Source organism: Caretta caretta, chromosome 1 (genome assembly GCF_965140235.1).
Source record: "Caretta caretta isolate rCarCar2 chromosome 1, rCarCar1.hap1, whole genome shotgun sequence".
NCBI lineage: Eukaryota > Metazoa > Chordata > Testudines > Cheloniidae > Caretta > Caretta caretta.
Genome location: NC_134206.1, coordinates 164,890,947 through 164,915,787, shown reverse-complemented (window position 1 = coordinate 164,915,787; position 24,841 = coordinate 164,890,947). Strand labels below are relative to the sequence as shown.

General features: G+C 42.0%; 1 protein-coding gene across 3 annotated transcripts; it reads right to left on the bottom strand.

The window, feature by feature from the left end:
- Positions 1–712: 712 nt before the first annotated feature.
- KCNE1 (potassium voltage-gated channel subfamily E regulatory subunit 1) lies at positions 713–10,945 on the bottom strand. Of its 3 annotated transcripts, XM_075132937.1 has the most exons (4): positions 10,852–10,945; positions 5,982–6,053; positions 3,180–3,583; positions 713–1,370 (listed from the first exon to the last, which is right to left on the bottom strand). In XM_075132937.1, exons 3-4 carry the CDS (start codon positions 3,543–3,545, stop codon positions 1,242–1,244), a joined length of 495 nt encoding a protein of 164 aa, XP_074989038.1. In that variant the 5' UTR covers positions 3,546–3,583; positions 5,982–6,053; positions 10,852–10,945; the 3' UTR covers positions 713–1,241. The 3 variants fall into 3 exon arrangements, with proteins under 3 accessions (XP_074989038.1, XP_074989040.1, XP_048691448.1); XM_075132939.1 differs by lacking the exon at positions 5,982–6,053; XM_048835491.2 differs by having other exon boundaries at positions 1,277–3,583.
- Between the last annotated feature and the right edge of the window lie 13,896 nt (positions 10,946–24,841).

The following is a 24,841-nucleotide window of genomic DNA, read 5'->3' as shown; positions in this document are numbered from 1 at the left end:
CTGAGTATGCTTGAAAACTGAAAGCAAAAGGTCGGTAAATAGTTATTCAAACAGAAACATAGACTTTTATGTAACTCTTAAGCAAACATCTGGGCTGTATTAGCAGGAGTGTTGTAAGCAGGACACGAGAAGTAATTCTTCTGCTCTAATGCACACTGATTAGGCCTGAACTGGAGTATTGTGTCCAGTTCTGGGTGCCACGTGTCAGGAAAGATGTGGAAAAATTGGAGAGAGTCCAGAGGAGAGCAACAAAAATGATTAAAGGTCTAGAAAACATGACCTATGAGGGAAGATTGAAAAAAATTGGGTTTGTTTAGTCTGGAGAAGAGCAGACAGAGCGGGGGGACATGATAACCGTTTTCAAGTACATAAAAGGTTGTTACAAGGAGGAGGGAGAACAATTATTCTCCTTAACCTCTGAGGATAGGACAAGAAGCAATGGGCTTAAATTGCAGCAAGGGCGGTTTAGGTTGGACATTAGGAAAAACTTCCTATCTATCAGGATGGTTAAGCCCTGGAATAAATTGCCCAGGGAGCTGGTGGAATCTCCATCACTGGGGATTTTTAAGAGCAGGTTGGACAAACACCTGTCAGGGATGGTCTAGATAATACTTAGTGCTGCCATGAGTGCAGGGGAGTGGACTAGATGACCTCTCGAGGTCCCTTCCAGTCCTATGACCTTATGAGGAATGACATCTGAGGCTACACCACATTTTTGTAATTATATGTTTTATTGATTTTGTAAAAAGGAAAATGATTTTCACAAAACAAACTGGAAAAAAATTATAAGACTAAAAGTTAACATTCAAAGTCTATGGTACACTTTTACACCACCATTGAAAAGCCAATTAATAGCTCCTCTATAGAGGAAATAATGACTATAAAATTGTATTCCCCCCTTTTATAAATAAAAAAAATTATAGGTTTAAAACAACATAGAAGTTATATAATAACTAAAAAAGTCAGTCACCTTCACCATTAATAATTATACTGCAAGTAACGTACATTCTTTTTAACAAGGACACTGTCATGTAGTTTAGGGCCAAAACTTAGGTGGGGGGAGTTGTTTGTTTACCAGACTTTCAAAAAAAGCGAACACTGATAGTGTTTGTTAAACTGTTTTAGTTGAATCAAACTCGTTTTTGTTCAGGTTTAACCATTTCCCGGCAACGCTTCACTCTAAACTGTACAGCACAGGCCTACTGCAGGAGAACGAGAAAGCAAAACTGCTTAGCGTGTTTTCATTTGTTCAAGTTGAGGGAAATGTAAAAAAACAAACAAACAGCATAAATAGTACTGAGAAGAAAAGTTCCAGGCCAGGAAGGCTCTTCTCCCCAGAGTCGGAGGGTGTTTGGATACGTTGCTTTGTTCTAGAAAAAGTGAATCAGATAATAACAATGACTGAGATTCTCAAAGCAGCCTAGGGCACATAAAACATAGACCTTCCACTCAGATTAATGGAAGGTACTTGTCTAAATCCCCTAAACTGCTTTGACAGTCTCCACCAATTATTTTCAGCTATTGTTGGTAGCACAATAAGCACAAACATTAATAGCACAAGCCATACTTTTAATAGCATGATGATTTCTCATGACAGTGTCGTGCTTTCAGGAGCACCTAAGCTTAGAAAGAGAACAATCAGTGAATTACAGCACTATGTCTTGCAAGTATGTGGCCTGGCACATCCTGTGGTGCTGCACTTATCTTTCCAGCCCTCTGCCTACTTGTCTCTGCAGCTGAAGTGGCTCTTCACATGAGTTACCCCGACCCAGAGAGGAGCGTCTTCCCACCTCACGTTAATTATAAGAAATTTTGAACCAGAAACTGTACGTGTGATGTGCAGCTGAAAGGGCATTTTTGCTCAGGCCATGCTCCTTTGAGACCAGGCACAGAGGTGAGGTGCCGAGATCCCTGTTTTTGAGCATGTGTTGCCTGAGGAAGGCATGTGCCCCTGTTTTTGCAGAGACAAGTAATGCTGCTGTTTATTTTAGGTTTTCCCCTTCCCCAAGTTGCTGAGTTCAGCTGATGCTTTCCGCTTGACTCAGAACCAAACAAATGGCACCAGATAGGTAGAAAAATCGTCTTGCCATCACCTGGGCTGCGCTTTGGCCACTGTGTAATAAAGGACATTTACTGAATGTGAAACTGTCATTTTGGAGCATTCTAACTCACAAGCTTGAAGTTAAGCACGTTTGTAAGTGCATTGCTGAATTGGGGCTAAATATCAGAGGTTTGCTAAACAAACTCATCACATAGCATGAAATTCACCTTGTGCACTGGCAGCACAAGATCTAAGCACCACTTAAATCCCATCCAAATAGCATGTAAGCAGAACATAAGTGATGCACAGACATTGTGTTCACCTTGTGCAGTTGGGTGAATTTCATCCCTAGTGCATAATCTTTCTTCATGAGGAGGGAGAAAATACAGAGCGGGGCTGATCTGTAGAGTCAGTCGGAAAATTGTATTTACATTTTTCACAGAACAGATTTCTGGGTTTTTTACATGCAAAACTGGAAACCAATTTTTTTCTCAGATTTTCATCAAAAACATGGAAAGAAACAAAAATCTTCCACAAAATTTCTCATTTAGTAACAAGATTGTTTTTCCTTCAAACATTTTTTGAATGACAAATTACAACCAGCTCTATTGATCAGCTTTTTCCATATTTTGAAAGGGTGAATTGCCTAGATGCTACTTGATTGTTAACATTTCTAGTGTGTGCTAGATGAATTCCTGTTTTAGTCACGCAGATTACTACAAATGCTACCAGCAGGTTCTAAATTTTGATCATTGTAAGAATATGGGATGCAGTCTCTAAGTATAAAACACTTTTTAAGCTAGCCTCATTGGTGAGGACAATGCAGTTATGCTGATTTATACGAGCTGAGGATCTGGCTCCTACTGTTCTTGATCTTAGAGATTACTGCAACCTGATATTCAAGGTTGAAAGCTTTGCAGCACAATTGTCCAATTTCATGGATCAAGGAGTGTATGAAATGCAGTGCTACCACATCATGGTAGATGCTATGCAAAAAGAGATTTTGTGTTCTACTTGCAAAATTATTTTGCACCGGATGGGCCACCAGCAACTTCCATTTGTACCAGGTGAAGACCTGGCTCTATACCTGTAAAGTTAACAGACCACCTTTTCTCCCATTTCTCTATGAAGACTTCACCTGAGGAATCTCATTAATAGGTTGCTCCACAGCAAGCTGGTTCTCAAACACACAGTACGATTTATAACTTCCCACAATTCTTGCGTGAAAATTTGCCTCATCCAACTTAGGCCAAATATCTGTTTCAATGTACACATTGAATGGGTCGTTTGAGTGCTCAAGCTTTTTGGAGCGGATGTTGCTAAGCATTGTTCCAAATGTGAAAAAGCCAAAGAAACCAAGCAACAAAAGCACATAGATGATTTCCAGATTGTCACTGGGTTTTCCAGCCTGAGAAGATGCAGAGTTATTTGTCTGGTCTACATATTCTTGTAATAATTTGGAGAGGAGTGAATTCAGTGCCGTATCATTAGACACCGTTGCCATCTTCTTCTGTCACTCTTTCCTTTCTGAAGTGGTGATTTCTAGAAAAGCATAAAAACCAGGTACACTTTTAAAACCCAATGTGGCAATAATTCTGTACAACTGATAAATATCCTGTCTGCCTTTCTTTCTTAGAGAAGAAAACTATTTCATGGGAGAATGCTGAACTTAGAAACAAAATATTTCGGACCATATCATCGGCTGGTGTAAATTGGCATAAATCTATTAAATTCAGTGAAGATGCATTTAATTTCAATTTCCATCAGCTGAGGACCTGTCCCTTCATGTGTAAATTTATAGTAATGTTTATTATGTAAGTACAAACATCCCAAATAAATTACTACTGCGCTCTCTGTCTGTTCCCCCACTGTGGAAACAGCAGGTGACGTAAGAAAAAGGCAGCAGCCTCCAGAGCAGGAGCTCCTAGGGTTTGGTGATGAAAAGTGCTTCCCTTCACCCACCCTACCTCCAATAAAACAAAAACCAACCACCCTCCTGTAACTGATTCACAGAGCCCTTCTCAAAGAAAGTCACCATGCAGCTGTGAATTTTGCTGGATGGTTAAGCTGACCTCTGGTGACATCCCTGCAAATCAGGTATACTGCCATATAAAGTGCAATCAAATCACTTTGGCACCCGGAATCAAAGATTTTTGGTAATCAATTCTATTTTGATTGAGAATTTGACAAGAAGCTTAATGATCATTTCCCCCTTTAGAGTTTCAACACCAGACATCCTGTGCAGTAAATCCTTTCAGTGGATAAGAACAATGTACCAGGATTGCAATACCCAAGTCTCCCTAACCAGACAATGTAACTGACATGTCACTTTAATCTTAGTACAATGCATAGTTTAGCTTTTGTAATAAATTAAAACTAACATTCCCGATCGTATTATGCCCTTAGACTTTTTGAATAGCAGGTATTGTAGTTCAAGGTGACTTCACTGACAGTAATCTTGTAACAAGATAGGAGCTGTCAGTTCTTTATACAGTTTTAATTATGTGAAAACAGAGTGGTTCATTTACACAGGCTCTTCTGATTTAAATGAGATTTTTTTTAGCCATGTACTGTATTTTATTCACTTACATCAAGGGTAAATTTGCTCCTGGGCAGAAGGCCAGCACAAGGTTTATGCAGGTCTTACATGCTACTTGAGCTTTATTTTGAGGGCTTAAGTAGAACTTGAGTGATGCATAGATCTTGTGCTGGCCCTTTGCACAGCAGTGATTTTCACTCCAAACACTCAGTTTAGGAGTAATGGCACTCAAATATGTGCTATCTTGTGAGACTGGTTTAAATTTTCTGTTTCTAGATAGTGTATGACTAATGCTGGGCATAGTTGTTGCGTGAAAGGTTGGGGGGGTTTTTTGGTGAAAACTGCAGATTCAGTGACATCAAAACCTTTGCAAATTCATGTCAATTTTGTCAAATTCTTTTGCCTGAAAAGAAAACCCAATTTTTTATTTTTTTGATCCAAAAAAACCCCAACAAAAGTTATGATGTTTTTATTTGAAATGACTTCTACCCTCCGCCCCCGCATTTTCCTTTAACTTAAAAAGGAAACAATCCAAAACAAAAAATGGTCAACACTGAAATGAAACATTTGAAACCAAATGAAAACAGGTTGTTTGATTCAAAATGATTATTTCAACTTCGTGATTCATGAAAAATTTCAAAACATTTCTTTTCAAATTGACCAAAACCATTTTTTTAATTGCCAGCAAACAGAAAAAGCTATAATTTACCCAGCTCTCTATATGATATCTGTAAACAGAGATGCTATGATGCCCTGGAAATGAAAAAAAGAAATGGATCCTATGATTCTTTGACCTTTAAAAAAACAGCATTTATTTACCTGAAATATAATGCTTTGAAAGTGAATGAAACGAAACACTAATACAAGAACAGTATGTTGGTTTCAGCACTAGAATTGTGTGAACCTTTTGCTCTGAAACCCCAAACTATGCAACATTTCCCCTGGGTTTGGATTCATTGGGAACTTGACACTCGGCTCAAATTTGTAAACATTTTGGAGAAAGCAGCCCCAGGGACTCCTGCACCTCACATTTTCTAGGAAAGATTAATGGTTTCGAACAAACCACAAGAAATTTGATGATTTCAAACTAAAATCAGACAAAAATTGGCCGTTTGGGTTGCTGGGTGGTTCAGGTCGCTCCTGAAATTTGAAAGTATGGCTCAGTCGAGATGTGAACTGAAACAAAACACTTACCATCAAATTTCATGTAGCAACAGTATCTTTCTACAGCATAGGGGCCCTTGGATTACCTTTTACAACACATAGAAGCTGAGTTTAACATTTGTTTGACGAGGGTCCAAATTATCTGCCCACAAGATGGAAAAATCTCCCTTACAAAATAATACCCAGATCCAAATTATTGCTTTAGACAAAGGATTCTGACAGGTCAAATTTACTTACAGAAAATTATGTCTTGGTAACTTGAGCTCAGCAGACTAAAATACATTCACATTTCATAGCTGTGGACAGATTCTTTAAAAGCAAAAAAGAAAAGAAAAAAGGAAATTGAAGCCTTTCTTGGAGATAATTATTTCTACAAACTGGGTGGGAAGTGCATCAGCATTATGAATACTGTAAAATGGAAAGTGCCACACAATCAACGTAATTAAAAAACAAAACAAGAAATAATTTCTTTGAATCTCCCAGCTGACCATTCACTCTGGAGAGCTATTTATCTATTTGCTAATGTAAAATATTAACATACATGAGCAACCTTTAAGGACTGATCCGTTAACTTAAATGGGTTGGGAGCCCTCAGGTAACTATCCTCCTACACATGAAAATGCTTCCAAGATAACTGAACTTTCAAAGTAAACACAGTGATGGATTTGTAGAACATGTGTGTGAATTTTTAAAAATTGCAAATGGAGGTGTGTGTGAACTACTGCACATTACATTTGGACATTGTGTACACCTACTCCTTCTCCACTGATCTACAATGGATGGGCATAATGGGTGGTTCAAAGATAGCTGTGCAAGTATAATTGTCAAAGATAAATTCGATGGACTACTTCCATTCTGGGTGGGTAAGAGATAAATGAGGACTTTAGGAAACCTTAAGTCATTTATTATTGGTGTTTAAGTAATTTATTATTGGTTCTAAAGTGCCAGCGGGATTTTGGATTCAGATAGAAAGACCCTTCAGAAGGGTCAGAGGGTGATATTACATTGAGACATAAGAATACAAGGCCTAATTCACGACTGCATTACTCCTGTTTAGCACTTGTGTAACTCCACTGAAACCAGTCAAGTTGCACCAGTGTAAAACTGGAGTCATGCAGTGGTGAATTAGACCTACAGTTTCAATTCCTTGGTGGTCCTCACACAAGAATCAAGCCTTGTATGTGGCAATAACTCTAGTGACTACAATGGAGTTGCACCAAGGCTGAAATTGAACTTCTATTCTTTCATGCTCTGTTTATTCCCAATATGGGCGTCTTGTCCACTTTTTCTCCAAATCCTGCCCTTACTGTGTAAGGAAATGAGGGATTCTCTCTGAACTCTACCTTTGAACCAAGAGCTAAGTTTCATTCCCTCAGTTGCTGCTTGATGTAGGTACAAAAATATCCCTAGCTGCCACTTTGTTGACTTGATTTCCTCATGTGTGCAATCAACTACATCTCCAGTGCCTTTCAGACATTTCAGCCTCACTTCAATTTGCTTTAAACACAACTAAATTAGCACCCAAGCACCTGCTACCTGTCATTCTGACAGGAAGGGTCATAGAGAAGGCCTGCAGGAAGCTCATACAGCACTTCTGTCGGTGAGAAAAGCAGGAGAGTTTGAGGGCAGAGTTCCATCAGTTTCAGTGTGTTTTAAAATATTTATTTGTAAATGTAGCACTATTTAAAACAGAAGGAACCAGAGCCTCAGCTTCTATAAATCAGTGTAGCTCCATCTGACTTACATCAGCTGAGGGTTTGGCCCAATGTTTCCTTTCTCTATTTGTCTGCGGATATTGTTGGGGATGATTTAAACGGAAGGCTTTTCTACACTAGGAGTTTTACACCAATGTAGCTGCACCAGTGCAAACCCCTAGCGTAAGTGTGCTGCACTGGTGCACACTGTGACTTACACTGCTACAAAACACCCTTGTGGACAAGGCTTTAGACAGTCAGTATCCCCTTTCCCTTATTCAAATGTACACTGAACTATATTCACACTGCTCAGTCCTCCCTACTGCCCTCCAACAATCTCTTTATGTGCATGTGCTACCCAATTATCACCCAATTAATTCTCTCTGGCCTAGACAAGAGCCCTGTCACCTGTGAAGCAAGAATGGGAGGAGATGGGAGAGGTACATTAATGGTGGAGAAAAATTCTCCAGAAAACTAAAATTGCTAAATAAGCATCCAATGGCCACTTTGTTCTTGATTTGTATCTTCATCCTATGGGGGCCTATTGCCAAAGAGAAATTAGCCGGAAGTGGCAAATTACAGATATATGGGAAGGAAAATATCAGAGGGGGTTCTCTGCCTTTCAAACTAGTGCTTAAACAGTTCATGTAGCAGTCCAGAAAGTTGGTAAATAAAGCTTTCAAACCACCAGGATCCCTTTGTTTAAAAGCATATTGCTTTTCAGTGGAGTGATCACGAACAATCTCCTGTAGCCGTGCAATCGCAGAACGTGGGCATTAGACGAGCCGGATGAAAAGCCATTACCCACAAACACACGAAGCTCAGCACACTCTGCAACTTGATGGAGAGCCAGATGAATTGTCTGTGTGTGTCTCAGGTTTCCCACCTCCATGACACGAGGCTGCTGAATGCTGGCTTGAAGACTGCCCATGAACACACCTGGTTCCAGGCCTTTCAAAAGAAAGTTCAAGTACAACAGTACCATAATAAATCGTCTCTGATTTCTATCCCTCGGTTCATTACCAAATATAAGCATGTGTGACTATGAAGTGGCTGTGCTGAGAAATGAAAGACAGTCGAACCCTAATTCATCCCTAAAAGCATAGTTACAGCGATGTGAGATACACACAAGTACAACGTATACCACACAACTTGAACGGTTAATTTCAACATCTCAGTATTCCTTTGCAGTGTATAGTCTAAATGTCTCATCTGAGTTGGTGATTCTGGCAGGCTCATGCCGGATCAGAAAGCATGCATTCCAAGGAACAAATGCTGAAAAATTCTGTGTGGCCCCATCTCCCTTTTACGGTTGTCACTCAGGGAGAGTGAGCCTATTACAATGGTCATAAAAGGACATGATCTTGCACCTGTGATGTCCCGGGGGCTATTGAAATTGGCCATAAAGTGGGCAGGATTGGGCCCAACACTTTTTTTAGGCTCCTTCTGCTTTCCCGTGCGTGCTGAGGTTAGAAAGGGACAGATTTTCATAGTGTGTGTAATGTAGACACAGATGACTGTTAAATGCCCAATCCTCCACTGGGTGGAAATTGGTGTGACTCCCTTCAAGTCAATGGAGCGAGAATGATTTACACCAGTTGAGGATCTGCCCCTAATATCTTTCCTGCCGTAGGCCTGTCAGCCATAGAAGCCTACCCTTGAACTCTCTACAGAAGTATTTGTCTTCTGAAAATACAGCACTGTTGTAATCTTTTCACGGGGGGCTGAAAACCTGTGTGCCAATCCAACACATAGATGTTAGCACAGCCCTTTGCCCATAATCACTCCCATAAAATGTCTTGCCACAGTACTGTCCTCATCCGTTATACATAATTGTAACCCATTACATCAAAGTGAAAGTGGTTCTCTTCCCCGGCCGTTCACTCAGAGAGATTGCTAGGGTGAGCAGGTTTCTGGAGAGTGGAGTGTTCCACAACTGAGCCCCCATTTTTTTCGTATGGCTTTTAGAAATGTATGCAAGAATCTGAGTGCCAGGATACCACCAGGGACAGAACAGAAACAGGTAAAGTTTACTCTGAACAAATGCTGGGCGTAGTTAGATATGTGTTTACAAATCATGGTGATGGGCACAAGAAAAACACCCAAGATAGACAGGGCGCATCTACACGACAGGGTTCTTTCAGCAGTGTGCAGTGTACACACACATTCAGCCCTCAGCAGAGGTATAAACAGCAGTGTAGACGGTAAAACACGGATTAAGCCAGTGGAGTAAAGACATCAGGAAGGGTGTGAGCATGTAGCTGGGGTACATACCCTACATGTTCTCTACTCACCTCCCGTCTACACTGCTATTTTTAACAATGTAGAGCTGCTCTGCCGCCCATTGATGGACCCTCTTCCCTTTACAGGGAAAGGCTTTAGCTGTGAGAGGACCACAGGGAAAGACTGCCATCTCCCCACTGCTGAATCCTCTTCCTGCTGCAGGGAACGACTCCAGCAGGGGGAAAGGCTCTGACAGGGGGATAGGCAGCGGGGAAAAGGCTGAGCCTTTCCTTGCTGCCTTCCTCCCCCTGCCAGAGCCTTTCCTAGCTGCAGTGAAAGGCTCTGAGAATGGGGAGCAGTTGACGTCTTGCCCCACTGCCTCCCTCTGCCAGAGCCTGCCACTGACTCGTGTCGCTGCACACCATAGTGTGCCTTTCACGTAAACTACATAGCTACCTGTAAACTACACACCACCAGAAGTGGTGTGTAGTGTAGATGTAGCTTTAGGTAGCTTTATACTTCCACTCCTGTGGAATCGGATTGTTTTCTTCAACTACACAGATACAGCAGGGCTGGGCTCGTTGGCTTGTTCCTTTACAAAATGTTATGTTCATATGATTACAAGATAGAAATTCAACTCCCACTTCACACATATGATATGACAGCCTAAAATCATGTGCACAGTGTTTGTCCCTTCAGATCTAGCTACGCTGGGCTGATGCTCAACACATGGACTGCAAAGTGCCAGGCTGACCCTTGGCTCCATACAAATAAACAATAACAACATCAAGTTAAAGACCTTCTCCCTTTTTATTTATCTCCACAAATTCCTTTGCGGGAGGCTTATGTGAATTGTGGCTCCTGTGAGCATTATTTCCCCCATTCTCACTCCAGCCCCTTTGCACTGAACTTTATTTTGCAGTGCCAGCCTGTCTTAGCAAAATACAGTCAAGACTCAGGATTCCAGCTACTGCTGAGAAAAAGAGAAGCAGAAACGAGTGAGCTCTGGAGAAATCTAGGGCCAGATTCGCCCCCAGCTTCACTGGGGTCAGAGCAGGGGAAAATTTGCTCCTAGTTCCTATGGGGGCCCTGCAAAAAAAAGTCCTGAGCAAGCACATCTGCCCAGCTGCTTGCTCTTCCCTTGATCTGTACAAAGGCTGAGAGGCAAACAGGAAAACATGCAAACTCACCTGGCTGTGCAGCTGGAAGAGGCAGGGAGCCAGTGATCTGGGTGCTGTAAGATAGATCCTCGCACTATGAGCATGAGTGGGAGGCAACCTGAAGTCTGGGTGTTGGGAACCAGCCTCAGATTATGTATGTATGTGGGCGGGAACCTGCGATATGGGCACCAGGAACCAACCTCAGACTGTGAGCACGGGGGACAGGGGGGCTGGGGGCAGCTCTGTGCAAGAGCTGGGGGCTGGCTGGGCACGGAGGGCAGGTGGCCCAGAGACACAGCATCCCAGGGGACAGCAGATCTTCAGCAAGTGAGTTGCCTTCTCTCACAAAATAAGAAAGGGGAGTGTGACTTGCACCTGGTACAACGCCCAGCACCTGGCCCTAAGGACACTCAGCCCTTGGCTCCCTTGCCTGCACCCAGTGTTCCCCTGCTCCTGGGTAATCACCCCTAGGGCAGCCACACAATGGCCCAGCCTCCTTCCTTTCATCCTATCTTCAGCACATCCCCCCCCCAGTCACCCACACGCCTGCTCTCCTGGCATCGCCCCCACCCCCGAAGACACACCACACAACTGACTCCACAGGTCCTGCACACACTAGTGCATCTATCAAAATTCCTTTCAACATACTTCATCCTGCAGTCCTCACAGCCCGCTCCATTCCCCCTGCCCCACACCTCTTTGGAGTTTGAAGTAGGGAGAGAGGACAGAAGCTCAGAACAATCATTCTGATGCTCTCTGAAAATGGCTCATTCTTCAGTTGCATTATAAAGTCTGTCACAGGTCATTGCTTAGCTCTGCATTGATACACTGAATGAAACATTTTGGGAAATAAAAATCATCTGCAAAATGGCTTACATAAATGCTATGACTTTTACAGACATCTCAGTCCTGTGAGACCCCTAGACTAGACGTTGGCATTATCCTTCTCAGTGTTAAAGGGAGAGGGAGCCACTTCCAGCAATTGCTCCTTAAATCAAACAGACACATGCAGACTGTGGTGTGGAACACACTATTTACTTCTGTTCATTATGTGAAAAAGGTTTGCTATCCAGGACTAAGGCGTGTCCATTTCCACTGGATAAGCAGAGGGATCATTTGGCTGGCAGTCATTAATGCCTGAAAGGCTTCAGTGCCTATGTGAAATGAAGGGACGAGCTCAACTGGATAGCTTCCATGAGCCTAAATTCACTTTTAAAATATGATTAAATGTGGCATAATGTGCCCTTCATACTCCCTAAATGCCCGTAACAGATACATCTGGTAAGTCTCCCAGCATGTGCCAGCTGATAATAACTTCCTGTCCCCAAGAATTCTGACTAAAGGTAGCATAGGTTCCAAAACAGAAAATATTGCATTAAGAACAAAATTACCAGCTCCTACTTCCTTTACGTAGTTGTGTTTGTATTCATTGTACATATTCCTTCAAAACTGAGTGGTCCTTGTAGCAGGATTGGACTACCGAAGAGTCTGGACCGTGACCAGTACTTAAAACGAAGGAATGAAGACTAACACATAAGCATCTTGAAATACTTCTCATACATCCTTGCCAGAAGAGTGGAGCACATTTTTCCCCCATGGGGTGGGAGTAGACACTAAAATATACCTCCTGTTGGACTGATGTATCCTGAAGATGAAGCAGGTTGTTAAAATGAAAAGAACAATAATTGCTCTAATGCACCACTTAGCATTCATATAATGCTCCCCATTCAGGGTCTGTAAAGCACTTTACCAACACTAGTTAGTTAAACCTTGCAGCATCCATGTGAAAGATAGGGATGGGATGTATTATTACCTCCATTATACAAATATGTGAATGGAGACTGAAGTGGGTAAGTGACTTGGCCAAGTGCAAAGAGTGAGTCAATGGTAGAGCTCGAAATATAAGAGAATCGGTCACACACCTCCCTACTGTAACTACAAGAAAACACTGCCTCTAGTCAAAGCAAGACTACTAAAAATGCTACAGAAGTATGTGGTAATGAATCACGTCCCTCATGTGTTGAGTTCTCTTCTGGGTGAAGGTGAGTTCCTTACAGCTAGAGCTGAGTGAAATGTTTTGACCAAACCTTTTTGGGGTGAAAAATGACGATTCAAGGCAACCCAAACATTCTGCATATTTATGTCAACTTCACTTAATTGTTTCAGTCAAAAAACCCAACCCCCCAAAAAAAATCTGAAAAAAAAAGTTTTGTTTCAACATTTTCAAAATGTTTTGGTTTTTCGATTAGAAACTACTCTTGTTTTGAAATTTCCTTACATTTTATTTTAATAAATAAATAAATAATAAACCTTTTAAAAGTTTGAAATGGAAACAAACATTTCATTTGACTCAAAACAATTTTTTAAAATTGTTTTGGAACTGCCAGCAAACCAAAAAGTCAGTTATTCACCCAGCTCTAGTTCCATCCCCTCAAAGTCAGAATCCTATCCACTAAGTTTAAGTGAATCCAGAAGAACTCATTGAAGAATGTTAAGGTGAACACTGTGGCTCCTTAAGGAAGAAGTATGGTATTTGGTAACCAAGTCAGTAAATCTTCACTGACAACAGTACACAGATATAAAAAAAAATAAAAAAAATCAAAGGGCTATGTAAACATGTACAGAAGGTGACAGCCTGGATTAGTAATCAGCTGCATCTGACTCTATATTATTAGCTAGAGCAATGGTTCTCAGCTGGGGTACATGTACCCCTGGGGGTACGCAGAAGTCTTCCGGGGGTGGGGGGGTACATCAACTCATATAGATCAGTGTTTCTCAACCTGAGTGTTGTGACCTCCAGGGGGTTGCGGGACAGGTTTTGTGGGGGGGTCGCAAGTGCAGACCGGCATTACGGCATGGCAAGCAGAGCAATTGCCTGGGGCCCCGTGCCAACGGGGGCTCCAAGAAGCTAAGTTACATGATTCAGCTCCAGGAGGCGGGGATCGGGCTTCCAACTCCTGAAAGGGGTACAGTAGTCTGGAAAGGTTAAGAACCACTGTATGCCAAAGGGAGAGTTGCAAGAAAAGAGATCAAAAGAGAACACAAAAGATTCAAGAACAAAGATGACAAGGATTAAAGAAGAGTGTACCCAGGCAGATAGTGACAGGAGAGAGCAAAGGGCCAGGTATTGTGCTAAGGCATGGCATGTGGGGGTTGAGATGGTGGGAGGCAGTCATCTGTCATAAGGTAGATGCCACCAGAAGAAAGGTTGGGAACCAATGTAGTGGAGTTACCCAGAAGTAGAACAGCTTGAATATCTGAGTGCAGTATAGGATTCTATTTATGTATCTTTCTTGTTGGATAAAATATTTGTGATACAAAGAGAAAAGAACGAAAACAGTTTGTGATCACTGTTTGCATCTCATGGCTAGAGATCTGTCTTCAGCTGCCTAAGCTGACTAGACCCATTCTTTAAAAATGACTAGTCAGTTCTGAGGTGTCAGTTGATGTGGAGGAACTCATTTTCCTAAGTGACGTATTGGAGACAGGACTCACAAACCACATGCCAATCTTTGGTGATAGAAAGATGCATTTTTCCGGTTAATCCACTTCATCCAGTTAAATCCTGTCACTTGTACTATCTGGCAGACTTTCTGGCCTTGGTTTTTATCAAGTGCCTGTCACTTTACTAGGTAAATGCCACACAACAATTAAAGACAGCACAAAGTATGCCCTAAATGTACTAAAAGGGCGCTAAAAGGAAGGTATTTCTCAGTATCTCTGTTGGAATCACTAAATCGTCAAGGCTTGTTTTTCTCATGCCCTCTCCAGTAGAAAGACCAATGTGTTCTGATATTTGCAATAATATTATTGAGATGAGTGAGACACCTTGAGCCTTGTCTACAGGTGGGCCCATGAACACTACAACAGGGATGTGATTTCTAAAGCATGGTGCACATGAATTTGTCCGTGTAGACCCTGTTGGTGTGTATTAAACGTTCCCTAGTGCCGTTTAAAGAAAATGCTGTTTCAAACATGCTGAGTGAAGAGTTGGCTAAGCTAGCCAACAGGAAATACTGAAGAGAAGGACGAGGCATAAGCCTTTCAAAGAGAGATAGGGGCCTAAGTCTGAGCCGGAGGGAGGTAACTGTCTCCACTCAGGATTCACAGCTGTGAACCCTCTCCTGGAATTTTGCACCTAAGCCCTTTGTCGCTAAACTCTGAAGAGGAGGAGCCCTCCCCCCGCACCTCTTATAATCTTTAACTCAGTGGTTAAGGTACTCACCTAGGATGTGGGAGACCCTGGTTCAATTTCCTGCTCTGTCTGATGTGGGGAAGGGGTTTGAACTTGGTTCTGAGGCCCATGCCCTAGCTTATGTACTGTTCCGGGGTATGCCTCTCGCAGTCTCACCGACTGAAGTGGTTTCTCTGTGTATAAATAATTAAAAATGGTTGCAGCAGGGGTACTGTGCAGCAGCAGCACCCGCACCTCCTCCTCCCCCCTTTGTCCTTTGCGGGGTCTGCTCTGATAGGGAGCTTCTGAGTGTGCCTACCAACCCAGGCTCCCCCAGGCGAGTTGTGGTTCAGGCGTCAGCTCGCTGCCTGGGCACCTAGGCTAAGGTGGCTGTGTACATACTCACTGGCAGGTTCTCAGGGGACTTTATCAGTGGAAATTTAAGCACCTAGGGACTTAAGGCACCTACAACGTTAGGCAACAACTGAGTGGGAGGTTCTACATTTTGGATTTAGGCACCTGACCTGGCAGTTAGGCACTTAACTCCCTTTGTGGATCTAGCTCAAAATCTCTATACCCTACTGGGTCTGTAAACAAGCAGTGTTTTCATTTTCCTCAGTACACCCTATGCAGTAGTGACACGCTGAGCAACGGGATCCAACAGGTCAGTCAGATGCTGCCTGTTTTAGGAGATTGGTCAGTAACATTGCACAAAAATCAAGGCTTTGCACCTCTTTCAAAATTGCTCGCTGGTTTCTTGCAAACAAGGTCAAACTGGCCCTCGCTGTCACCCTCCTACAAGCAGCACTGAGCTGGTGTATGGAATAACAACTTATTGTTTGGGGCGTTTTCAGTGTTTATCAGAAAGGTTAGTGAAGGACTTGCTCCAGTGGCTTTTGTTAGCAATGAAATAATGAATCATGTAGTTCATGAGATTGCTATCTTTGGCATAACTCCCATGCATCATACTATATTAAACCATTATCATCACTATAAAATCCTAGGAAAATCAGCTGGAAGTGATACACCTCTTGCCTCTATTTATAATGCATATGTAATGCAGGGCCCAGTAGCCAAGAACCTGAGTTGTAGCCCAGGATTTCTCAGTTTGGCTCTGGAAGCCAGGGCGGCGGGGGGGGGGGGGGGGAGGGAAGGGGAAGAGGGTGAGACAAAAGTAGTTCTAAGGCACCTTTGTACTCCCTTGCTCCTGGACCGATCTCTACCAAGCTAGTCCCCCAGCTCACACTCAGAGAAAATGGACTGCTTGATCCTGAACTTTCTTGTCTGGACACAGTCCAGATATACTTCTCTTCTTCTCAGTCCTGCATTCGTACATCAAGAGTACTTTTGTAAAGTGTGGTCAATTGCTGGTTCATATTAAATGCCAACCTCAGTGACCATAGCTTGAATCCCCCTCCTACTTGCCAAATTGACCTAGATTATCACCTTCTCCACAAATATAAATCCAGTAACTCCAACAGCTGTCAAATCCTACGATACCCCAAGCTATTAGATCTTACCTTGATCCCATGCCAGTGACAATCTACAAATCACTATTCCAATCTACCTGGGGCAGGCCTGGTAGATTGGAGGTCTCGGAGGGAATCCAAACACCAGACATGTTGGAGGATACATGCAGGCATTCCCATCTTGGTGGTTTAATGAAGTCTTAGAATTTGAAAGGATTACATTGCACACTAAGGAACATAGTGTAGTTCACACCAATGAAGGGCTTGTAATAACCACATCACTGGTGTGAATTAAATTTCTTAGGATGTGGGATTTGATCACTCACACACACTGCAACAGGCGCATTGGTATTTTGCTTGAGGCACTTGCACAAGAAAACTGAACTAAGTTATTTCATTCCCTTTTCATGTATTTAAAAGTAAAAGTAAATCATATGCAAAAACTTAGTGTTAATGAAACATTAATGCTAATAACTTAAACATATATCTCAAGCCATTTAAAAGCTAAGATCCCCACAGAAACATCAACTCAGTAACACCGAAGATACACTCGTATCAGAGATGGGCCAGAACAAAAGTCCCAGGTAAGGATAGTGTTTGCACGAGGACACTCTCTCTCTCTCTCTCTCTCTCTCTCTAATGAATATGCATATCAAATCTGATCACACTGAAATTTAGAACAATTTGGATTAGAATTTTAATCCTCCCCCTACCACTAAATTTCACATTCCCAGTCTTTGATTCTGCCCGCTAGAGAGAGATCAAATATTGGTTTGGGCCCATCCCTATCTAGTCATTTGAATTGCTTGTTCCTTTCTCTTCTTCCCTTCAACCCTAACACTTATTGTAACACCTGTTTTACCAACATTGCCTCAAGCTTCTCTCCAACTTCATCCTGGCTCCTCTCCAATCTGGCTTCTGCCCATTTCACTCTGTTGAAACTGCTCTCACTAAGGTTTCCAACAACCTCTTCTTGGCAAAATCTCAGGGTCATAAGATTCAACTTCACTGCAAACATACAGAAGTGTCTGGTGATTCCGAGTGATCAGCCTATAGCAGTTTAAAAAGGCCTGATTTTTTGAAGGACCCTAACACCAGCCCTCTGAAAATCAAGATCCTTTAATTTGTCTCAAATTATAGAACCAAAAATAGAATCACTCAGAATCCTGAAAATAACTGCTGAGATATTAATACACTTATTGACCTGCCAATATTCCAACATTAATGTATGGCTCATCAGATTCATAACATCAAGGACACCCATCAATCAAATTCCTTCCCCATAATCCTAGGTCCTTGAGCCACATCCTCCTCTACCACACTACGGGCAGGGGCAGGAAGGGAGGGGATGGGGACAGGGGGAGGCCAGGGGGGAGGGACAGCTTGCTTGACTACAGAAACAAGTTAACTATCACGGGCCAGATCCTCAGCTGGTGTAAATTGGTGTAACTATATTGAAAACCATGCTGATTTACACCAGCTGAGAATCTGCCTCAACCTTTGTAATGATTCACAGATTGAATCTCCATCTTAGAATGGACTGTTTAATTTAAAATGTGCTTAAACCTGAACAAATTGTACAATCTGTTTGTAGTAGCTTCCACTGTCCATTATGTGGGTTACTGTAATTCCCTCTCCCCTAGATAAGTGTGCGTTTTAGATGCCAATAGAGACATGCATGATAGAGCGTTCAATTTTTATGAAGAGCCAGATGTGTCATCCAAATCAGTGACCATTCATTTAATGATGGTACAGAGAGAATTTGGTTTAGAGGTGACTGATGTTACAGTTTATACTGCTGACAACTCATCCTTTAACTGGTGGGAAGACTGTGCTACTAACTAGAAATTAGTTAGTTACTAACTAGAAACTAGACTCTGTCTGGCAGTGGTGAAGCCGCACGGCAGCAGGGAGCTGGAGCGAGAAGCCCCGGGAACAGTGAACAGAGCTGCATGTGGAACAAGCAGTGACTGCCAGACATCCCAGATGGGTGCAGCTTTGTGGGCTCATGGGGGATCAGCAGTGGCTGGGCAGGGAACCGGTGGTAAGGGTCCCCAGTGGGAGACACTGACTGAGCCTGGTTTGGAAATCTACAAATGCTTATTTGCTTGAATAGAGACTGGACTGGAGAGGGTGCCCAGACACTAGGCCTGAAGAGCCCCAATACTCAGCTGGACTGTTAGGGACCCAAACAAGAACTGCTGCTGCTCACTTTGAACTGTAACTGTTTAAGTCTAAAACAAAAAAACTTCAAATCCAGACTCCAGCGAGAAACTGCTGAATTGGAATTCATTTGCAAATTGGATACTATTAATTTAGGCTTAAATAGAGACTGGGAGTGGCTAAGTCATTATGCAAGGTAGCCTGTTTCCTCTTGTTTTTTCCTACCCCCCCCCCCCCCCCAGATGTTCTGGTTTAACTTGGATTTAAACTTGGAGAGTGGTCAGTTTAGATGAGCTATTACCAGCAGGAGAGTGAGTTTGTGTGTGTATGGGGGTGGGGGGGATGTGAGAAAACCTGAATCTATGCAGGAAATAGCCCGACTTGATTATGTAAAGAGTTGTCACTTTGGATGGGCTAGCACCAGCAGGAGAGTGAATTTGTGTGGGGGGGTGGAGGGTGAGAAAACCTGGATTTGTGCTGGAAATGGCCCACCTGTTGATCACTTTAGATAAGCTATTACCAGCAGGACAGTGGGGTGGGAGGAGGTATTGTTTCATATTCTCTGTGTGTATATAAAGTCTGCTGCAGTTTCCACGGTACACATCTGATGAAGTGAGCTGTAGCTCACGAAAGCTCATGCTCAAATAAATTGGTTAGTCTCTAAGGTGCCACAAGTACTCCTTTTCTTTTTGCGAATACAGACTAACACGGCTGTTCCTCTGTAACTAGAAATTAAAATTCATTCAGCAGATCTCTTGAAAGCAAACTCCAGTTATCGGGTATTGCAGAGCATGTGCTGGAGAACCCCGTACTGAACCTTTGAAATACAGTTTCAAGCAGCTCTACAATACGAGCTCTTTGGGGTCTGGGCTGTCTTTTTACTCTGCTTGTAGAGTGAAGGCCTGGAACCCGAGGATCCTTGATTAATTTCCTTCGGTGCTACTGAAAATCCAGTTAATAAAGGAATAAGAATAAATATAACTGAACTAAAAATCACACTGCGGTGGAATTCTGAGACCACCATAAAGTTCTCAGACACATTCCTACACAGGAGCTGAATCTTTTTGCAGCAGTAGATTGCCTGATTCTGACCTCGGAATTCGTCTTTTTGCAACTGGGACAAGAACATAGCAATCAAGTTGAATGGTCTTTGTTCCATTCTGAGTAGACAGGTGTCCATATCACAATAACTACTGTTGTGACTGGCAGCCACAACTGCAACTGGTCAGCTCAGCAGAGGTGAAAGGACTGAATGGGGCTAATTACTCGTACAAAATTAAAATTTTAAATGATGCTTTCCCCCCCCTCAAAGGAGTACAGACTAGCTCCTTAAAGAGAGCCCTTTTTAAAACACAACACATACCAACACATGTAGAGGACGTTTGGTTAAATTGGTAATGGTAACAGAGCCAGTCCTGTCTCCTGACCAAGGTAAAATCCCAATAAAGCTGCTTGGATTTTTGCCTGAGGCGGCGTGCAGGAGGGAGTCCTCACCTCCAAGTATGCTGTTTTGGATGTAGAATTTCATCCTAGAGCAAATATTGTTTCTTCCCTCTCATCCCAGGAGGAACTCACTTTTCTCTGCAGCAGTGCCCCTGTCTCCTGGGAATGGGAGAATTCAAAGAGTAGACTAAGGAATTAGAGGACTACGGAAACAGACTAAGGACATACGTTTGTTTCACTGCCTGAAGGGTGGGTGGTGAAACACTGTAGAATTTCACTTTCCAAAATTAGACCAGTTTCTCTACTCGTCCCAAACTCCACTCAGTGCAAAAACGGAATGGGGAAGGCAAATGCAGTTTTATACCACCTCACCTCCCATATTCTAAGCCCAGACCTCAGCTTAAGTAATAGCAGCCTCAGTGCTGCAAATGCCCCTAAAGGGACATTCCACTGCTAAATATAGCCCCCTTCTTTTCCTGACGCACCTCCAGCACCTATGCTGGTGACCTTGGGAGCCTATAGGCCACTCCATGTCACTCAGGGTATTCCTCAGATGCCGATTCCCACAACTAGACAGGTGCTTTATGCCACTGAAGCTGCTTAAATGGTACGGAGTGGAATGTGAAACCTGTCCCATTCTGTTTTGGCATGACGGTGTTCATTTCCAGTGAAACATGAATATATATTTGCTTATGTTAACAAATCTAATACACAGTAGAGTCCTCAAGGCAGAAATTTCTCAGTGCTGCAGGTCAGGGTGTCAGTACAATGGCATATAAGGTCAGGCCAGGCTGCACTGTGCTTTGCATTTGTTTGTTCAATCAACTCCTTGCCTTTCTGAGCATTAGAAAAACAAATTAAAAAATATCTAGGGAAAAAACGATTGCTTCTCAGATCACCTCACATACATTCTCATTGTTATTCTAAGGAGATGACCAGAGCTGTACTCTTAATAATACACCACAGAGATCCCATCCAACTTCCTACACTCACACAGAAGATGCCTCAAGCCTACAATTATCTCAGACCTTGTGCTAGCTGACACATAATGGCACATGCATCCAACCACCTCAACAACATTCATTCTGTTGAAATGTGCACAATACTCACATGTGTGTAGACTAATTTGTTCCCCCTTACACCTATCCAGAAGATTTTAGGTGTGTAATTCCTCCCAAGAAACCATTCAACACAATCTCCTTCTTGGTGGTCTTGAGGTTAGGTTCCAAACAGGAACTGAGAAGAAGCGGGTTTAATTCTTAGCTCTTACACAGACTTCCTGAGTGATCTTATTCATGTCACTGAATCACTCTGCCTCAGTTCCCATCTGTAAAATGGAGATTACATTTCCACAGATCACAGAGGTTCTTGAAAGTTAAACACTTTCATATATATCAGTCGCTCAGGTACTACAGCAATGGGAGCCATATAAGAAACTAGACTGACAAATAGATTTTAACACGGCTCCTCCCCTACTAATACCGAAAAACAAAATAGTTTGCTCACACCGTTACAATCTTAATATATTGAGAGTACAGCCACATTTTTCAGTTTGGTGCTTGAAGTAAGGTATCTAAATACCTACATAGATACTTTAACTTGTGATTTGAGTTTCAGAAGTGCTGATCTCCCACTTCAGGAGGCACTGTGGGTGCTCTTCAATTCTGAAACTTGGGCAACTTATTAAGGATAACATTTTCAAAAGTGTTTATGTGGCTCAGGAGCTGAAGTAACATTGAAAGGCAATGGGACAAGCTTCTAAATCCCTCAGGCATCTGGAGGAAAAAAATTAAAAAGCACTTAAGTAGAGATTTAAGTGCCTAACTTTGAAAACTTGGAGAAAAATATATATAGGTATCTTAAATTCAGCATGGCTAAAACAATACCTCATATATTTACTTGGGAGGATTTAAAGTCACTCCCTGTGGATCTATCATAAACCAGTTGATCTTAAAAGACAAGACCTTTTAAATCAAAGTTGACACACTGACAGCTACTTTAGGTTTGTGGGGTAGAGCTCCATATTTTAAAACTGCGCTTCCAGTAACATTAGCTAACACAAATGGAAAAAACAGCTTTGCAAAAAACAAAAAACTTGAGCTCATTATGGAAATATTTTTTAAAAAACCCTCAGTTCATTGATTTAAATAAAGTCAGTAGAGCCATCAGATGCAAGCTGCAAAACATAACAGATATAGAATTAGAGTATTTGGTCTATCGTCATACAACGTCTTGGCTCATTAAACCCCAGAGAAGTTATGATAGTGAAACAAAGACCTCGCCTTGGTTATATCTAACATCCCATTTGTAACTCAAGTTTGCTACCCCAGAGTGGGAAGGGCAATGAACTCCAGTTTCCATAGTGAACAAGCGATGATCAGATATCACCCACTACACAACAAAAGGGCAAAAATAATTTATTACATTCATAATGGAATCAGCAGGTTCTCAATGTCACTGACTTGAGGAAATTAAATTGTTTGTTATTCTTCCAACCACACAGTTTCAGTACATTAACGCAAAAAATGGATCTCAGGGATTACGAATAAAACCGTGGCAGAAAGTTCCCAAAACAGAAAGGCCATCAGGGAGGAGGCTGTGGTGTGTGGTCATAACCTCCCAGGGGGCAGGGCCATAAGGGATTGCATAGCTTGGAGAGTGGTGGTTCTGACTGGATAAGAAGTGTGACCAGGGCAGGGGGATGAGGTGGCCTTAGTGAAATTCATTAGCCAGTTCAGCCCATTAATTCTGTAGGTGGAGTAAGCCCTGAAGAAACTGAAGAGAAATAAGGGCATGAACACAGAAGAAACATCCAAAACATTCTTGAATTTATCGCTATGATGTTAAAAAATGTATGCAATTATAACACTGGGAAAGGAAAGATGGGAACAGAATCAACGAGGCTTAGACACCCAAAGACTTCTTGGCATAGGAATTCTTTTTAGTGTTGATGATGGGCCCTGTTCCATCAACTCCCATTGATTTCGATGGGAGCTGATGAGGCTCACCACCTGAGGAGATGCTCAGTGAATCATAGGAAAAGGCCCTATATTGTGGAAACTTGATAGTCTTAACAATAACTGGAAATACTTCTAAAGGAGAAGTTAGGTGAGGTTTTATTGGACCAACTTCTCTTGGTGAGAGAGATAAGCTTTTGAGCTTACACAGAACTCTTCCCCAGGTCAGGAAAAAGGACTCAGTGTCACAGCTAAACACTTCTGGCATTCAACAACAAGGAGGCAGCTTCCACTGGTAAGAGTGTGCACAAAGATTTTTTGACTTGGAAAATGTCTCACCACAAATTACTAACTCTGTTTGGGGGAGGGGTGGGGGAGAGGCAGTGGTGGTAGTGGTAGGGGAGGAATGTTGTGTGTTCTGTTCATACCATGCAAAATTGTGAAAGAGACATGAGGAAACTTGAATACAGTTGGAGAGGGATTCCCCTTTTCATAAAGCTGCTAAACACAGAGTCTCTGCATGATTTAACATATCTGATGTCATGTATATTTAATTCAGCTTAGTGGCCACGTGCACCTTGAACACCAAGCTTCTGATGTACTTTCAAAGCTTTATATTTGTGACCTTTTATCTCTCTCCCCTTTTCGCAGGTTCCATTTCTCTTTTCTAATGGGAACACTGCCAGACTCTCCTGAATGTTGGAATGCATGAAATGCAGATCCGAACGTTAGGTCTTGGGCCAATCACTTCTTCCGATAACATTTGATATCCCCACCCCTTCTCCCACACTTCACGTAATGAGCAGCTGTGTGGTAAAAAATCCAGGTGACCAAAGTATTAGAAAAATGTTACTTCCGCAAAGTAAGTCCAATCAGAATAGATCTCACTGTATCCAGAAGTCTATAGCTGGGAAAAGGTGCCTACACCTGAAAATGTGTACAGATCAATATTTTTTCAATGAACCATGGAGAGCTGTCATATCACCCTATAGGCGGGGAATTCAGAAACAATGACACTGCTGTATTATGACTAAGATGTTGGAGCTTTATTTTGTCACGCAGCTAATGTCAATAGTGCCAAGATCCTGGTAGGTTTTAACTGCTCACCTTTGTCAATATGTGTTTGACGAAGAAAAATATCTAGCATGTTATTTTCTCTTTATTTCACTAATACTGGATTTTTTGCCTTAACAGTATTATTGAGAAAATTATTATAACGCTGATGGGCGAAACATTGTGGAAATCTTTGCACTTATATTTAATGCATTGCATTGTTTGTGACCTGTATTGTTGCTCAGTACATTCAAGTCTGCATGTAAATTGTGTTTTACTTGGCTCAGTGTAAGTAATATAATTGAAAATTGCCAAGTTAGAGACAGGGATGCAGTGAGACAAAAATACACTGATGGCCCTCCAGGAGAAAAATTCTTTGCCACATTTTTCAGTCCCTTCTAGAGGTGACTATTTATTTATGATCTGAAGAGCTTGTTGAATTATTCATTATGAATAATAACCTTAGCCCCTTTTTATGTAGCAAATGGTTTGTGAAGTGATCTTCATTTGTATTTATTATGAATAATTACCCACCAGATAGATTGAATGAACAATTGTCACCCAGTAGGTTTTGCAAAATGGTCACTTTGACTATTTGCCATTAACTATTCGTGCTGTATGGCCAATTAAGTCACATACTATTCCCTCTGTTTCCTGACTGGATATAACTGAAACAGTTTAAATAGTACAATAATGAATAAATCACCTCCTATATACATTCATAATTACATCTGTGAAAACTGCTAAGATTTATGATTTTT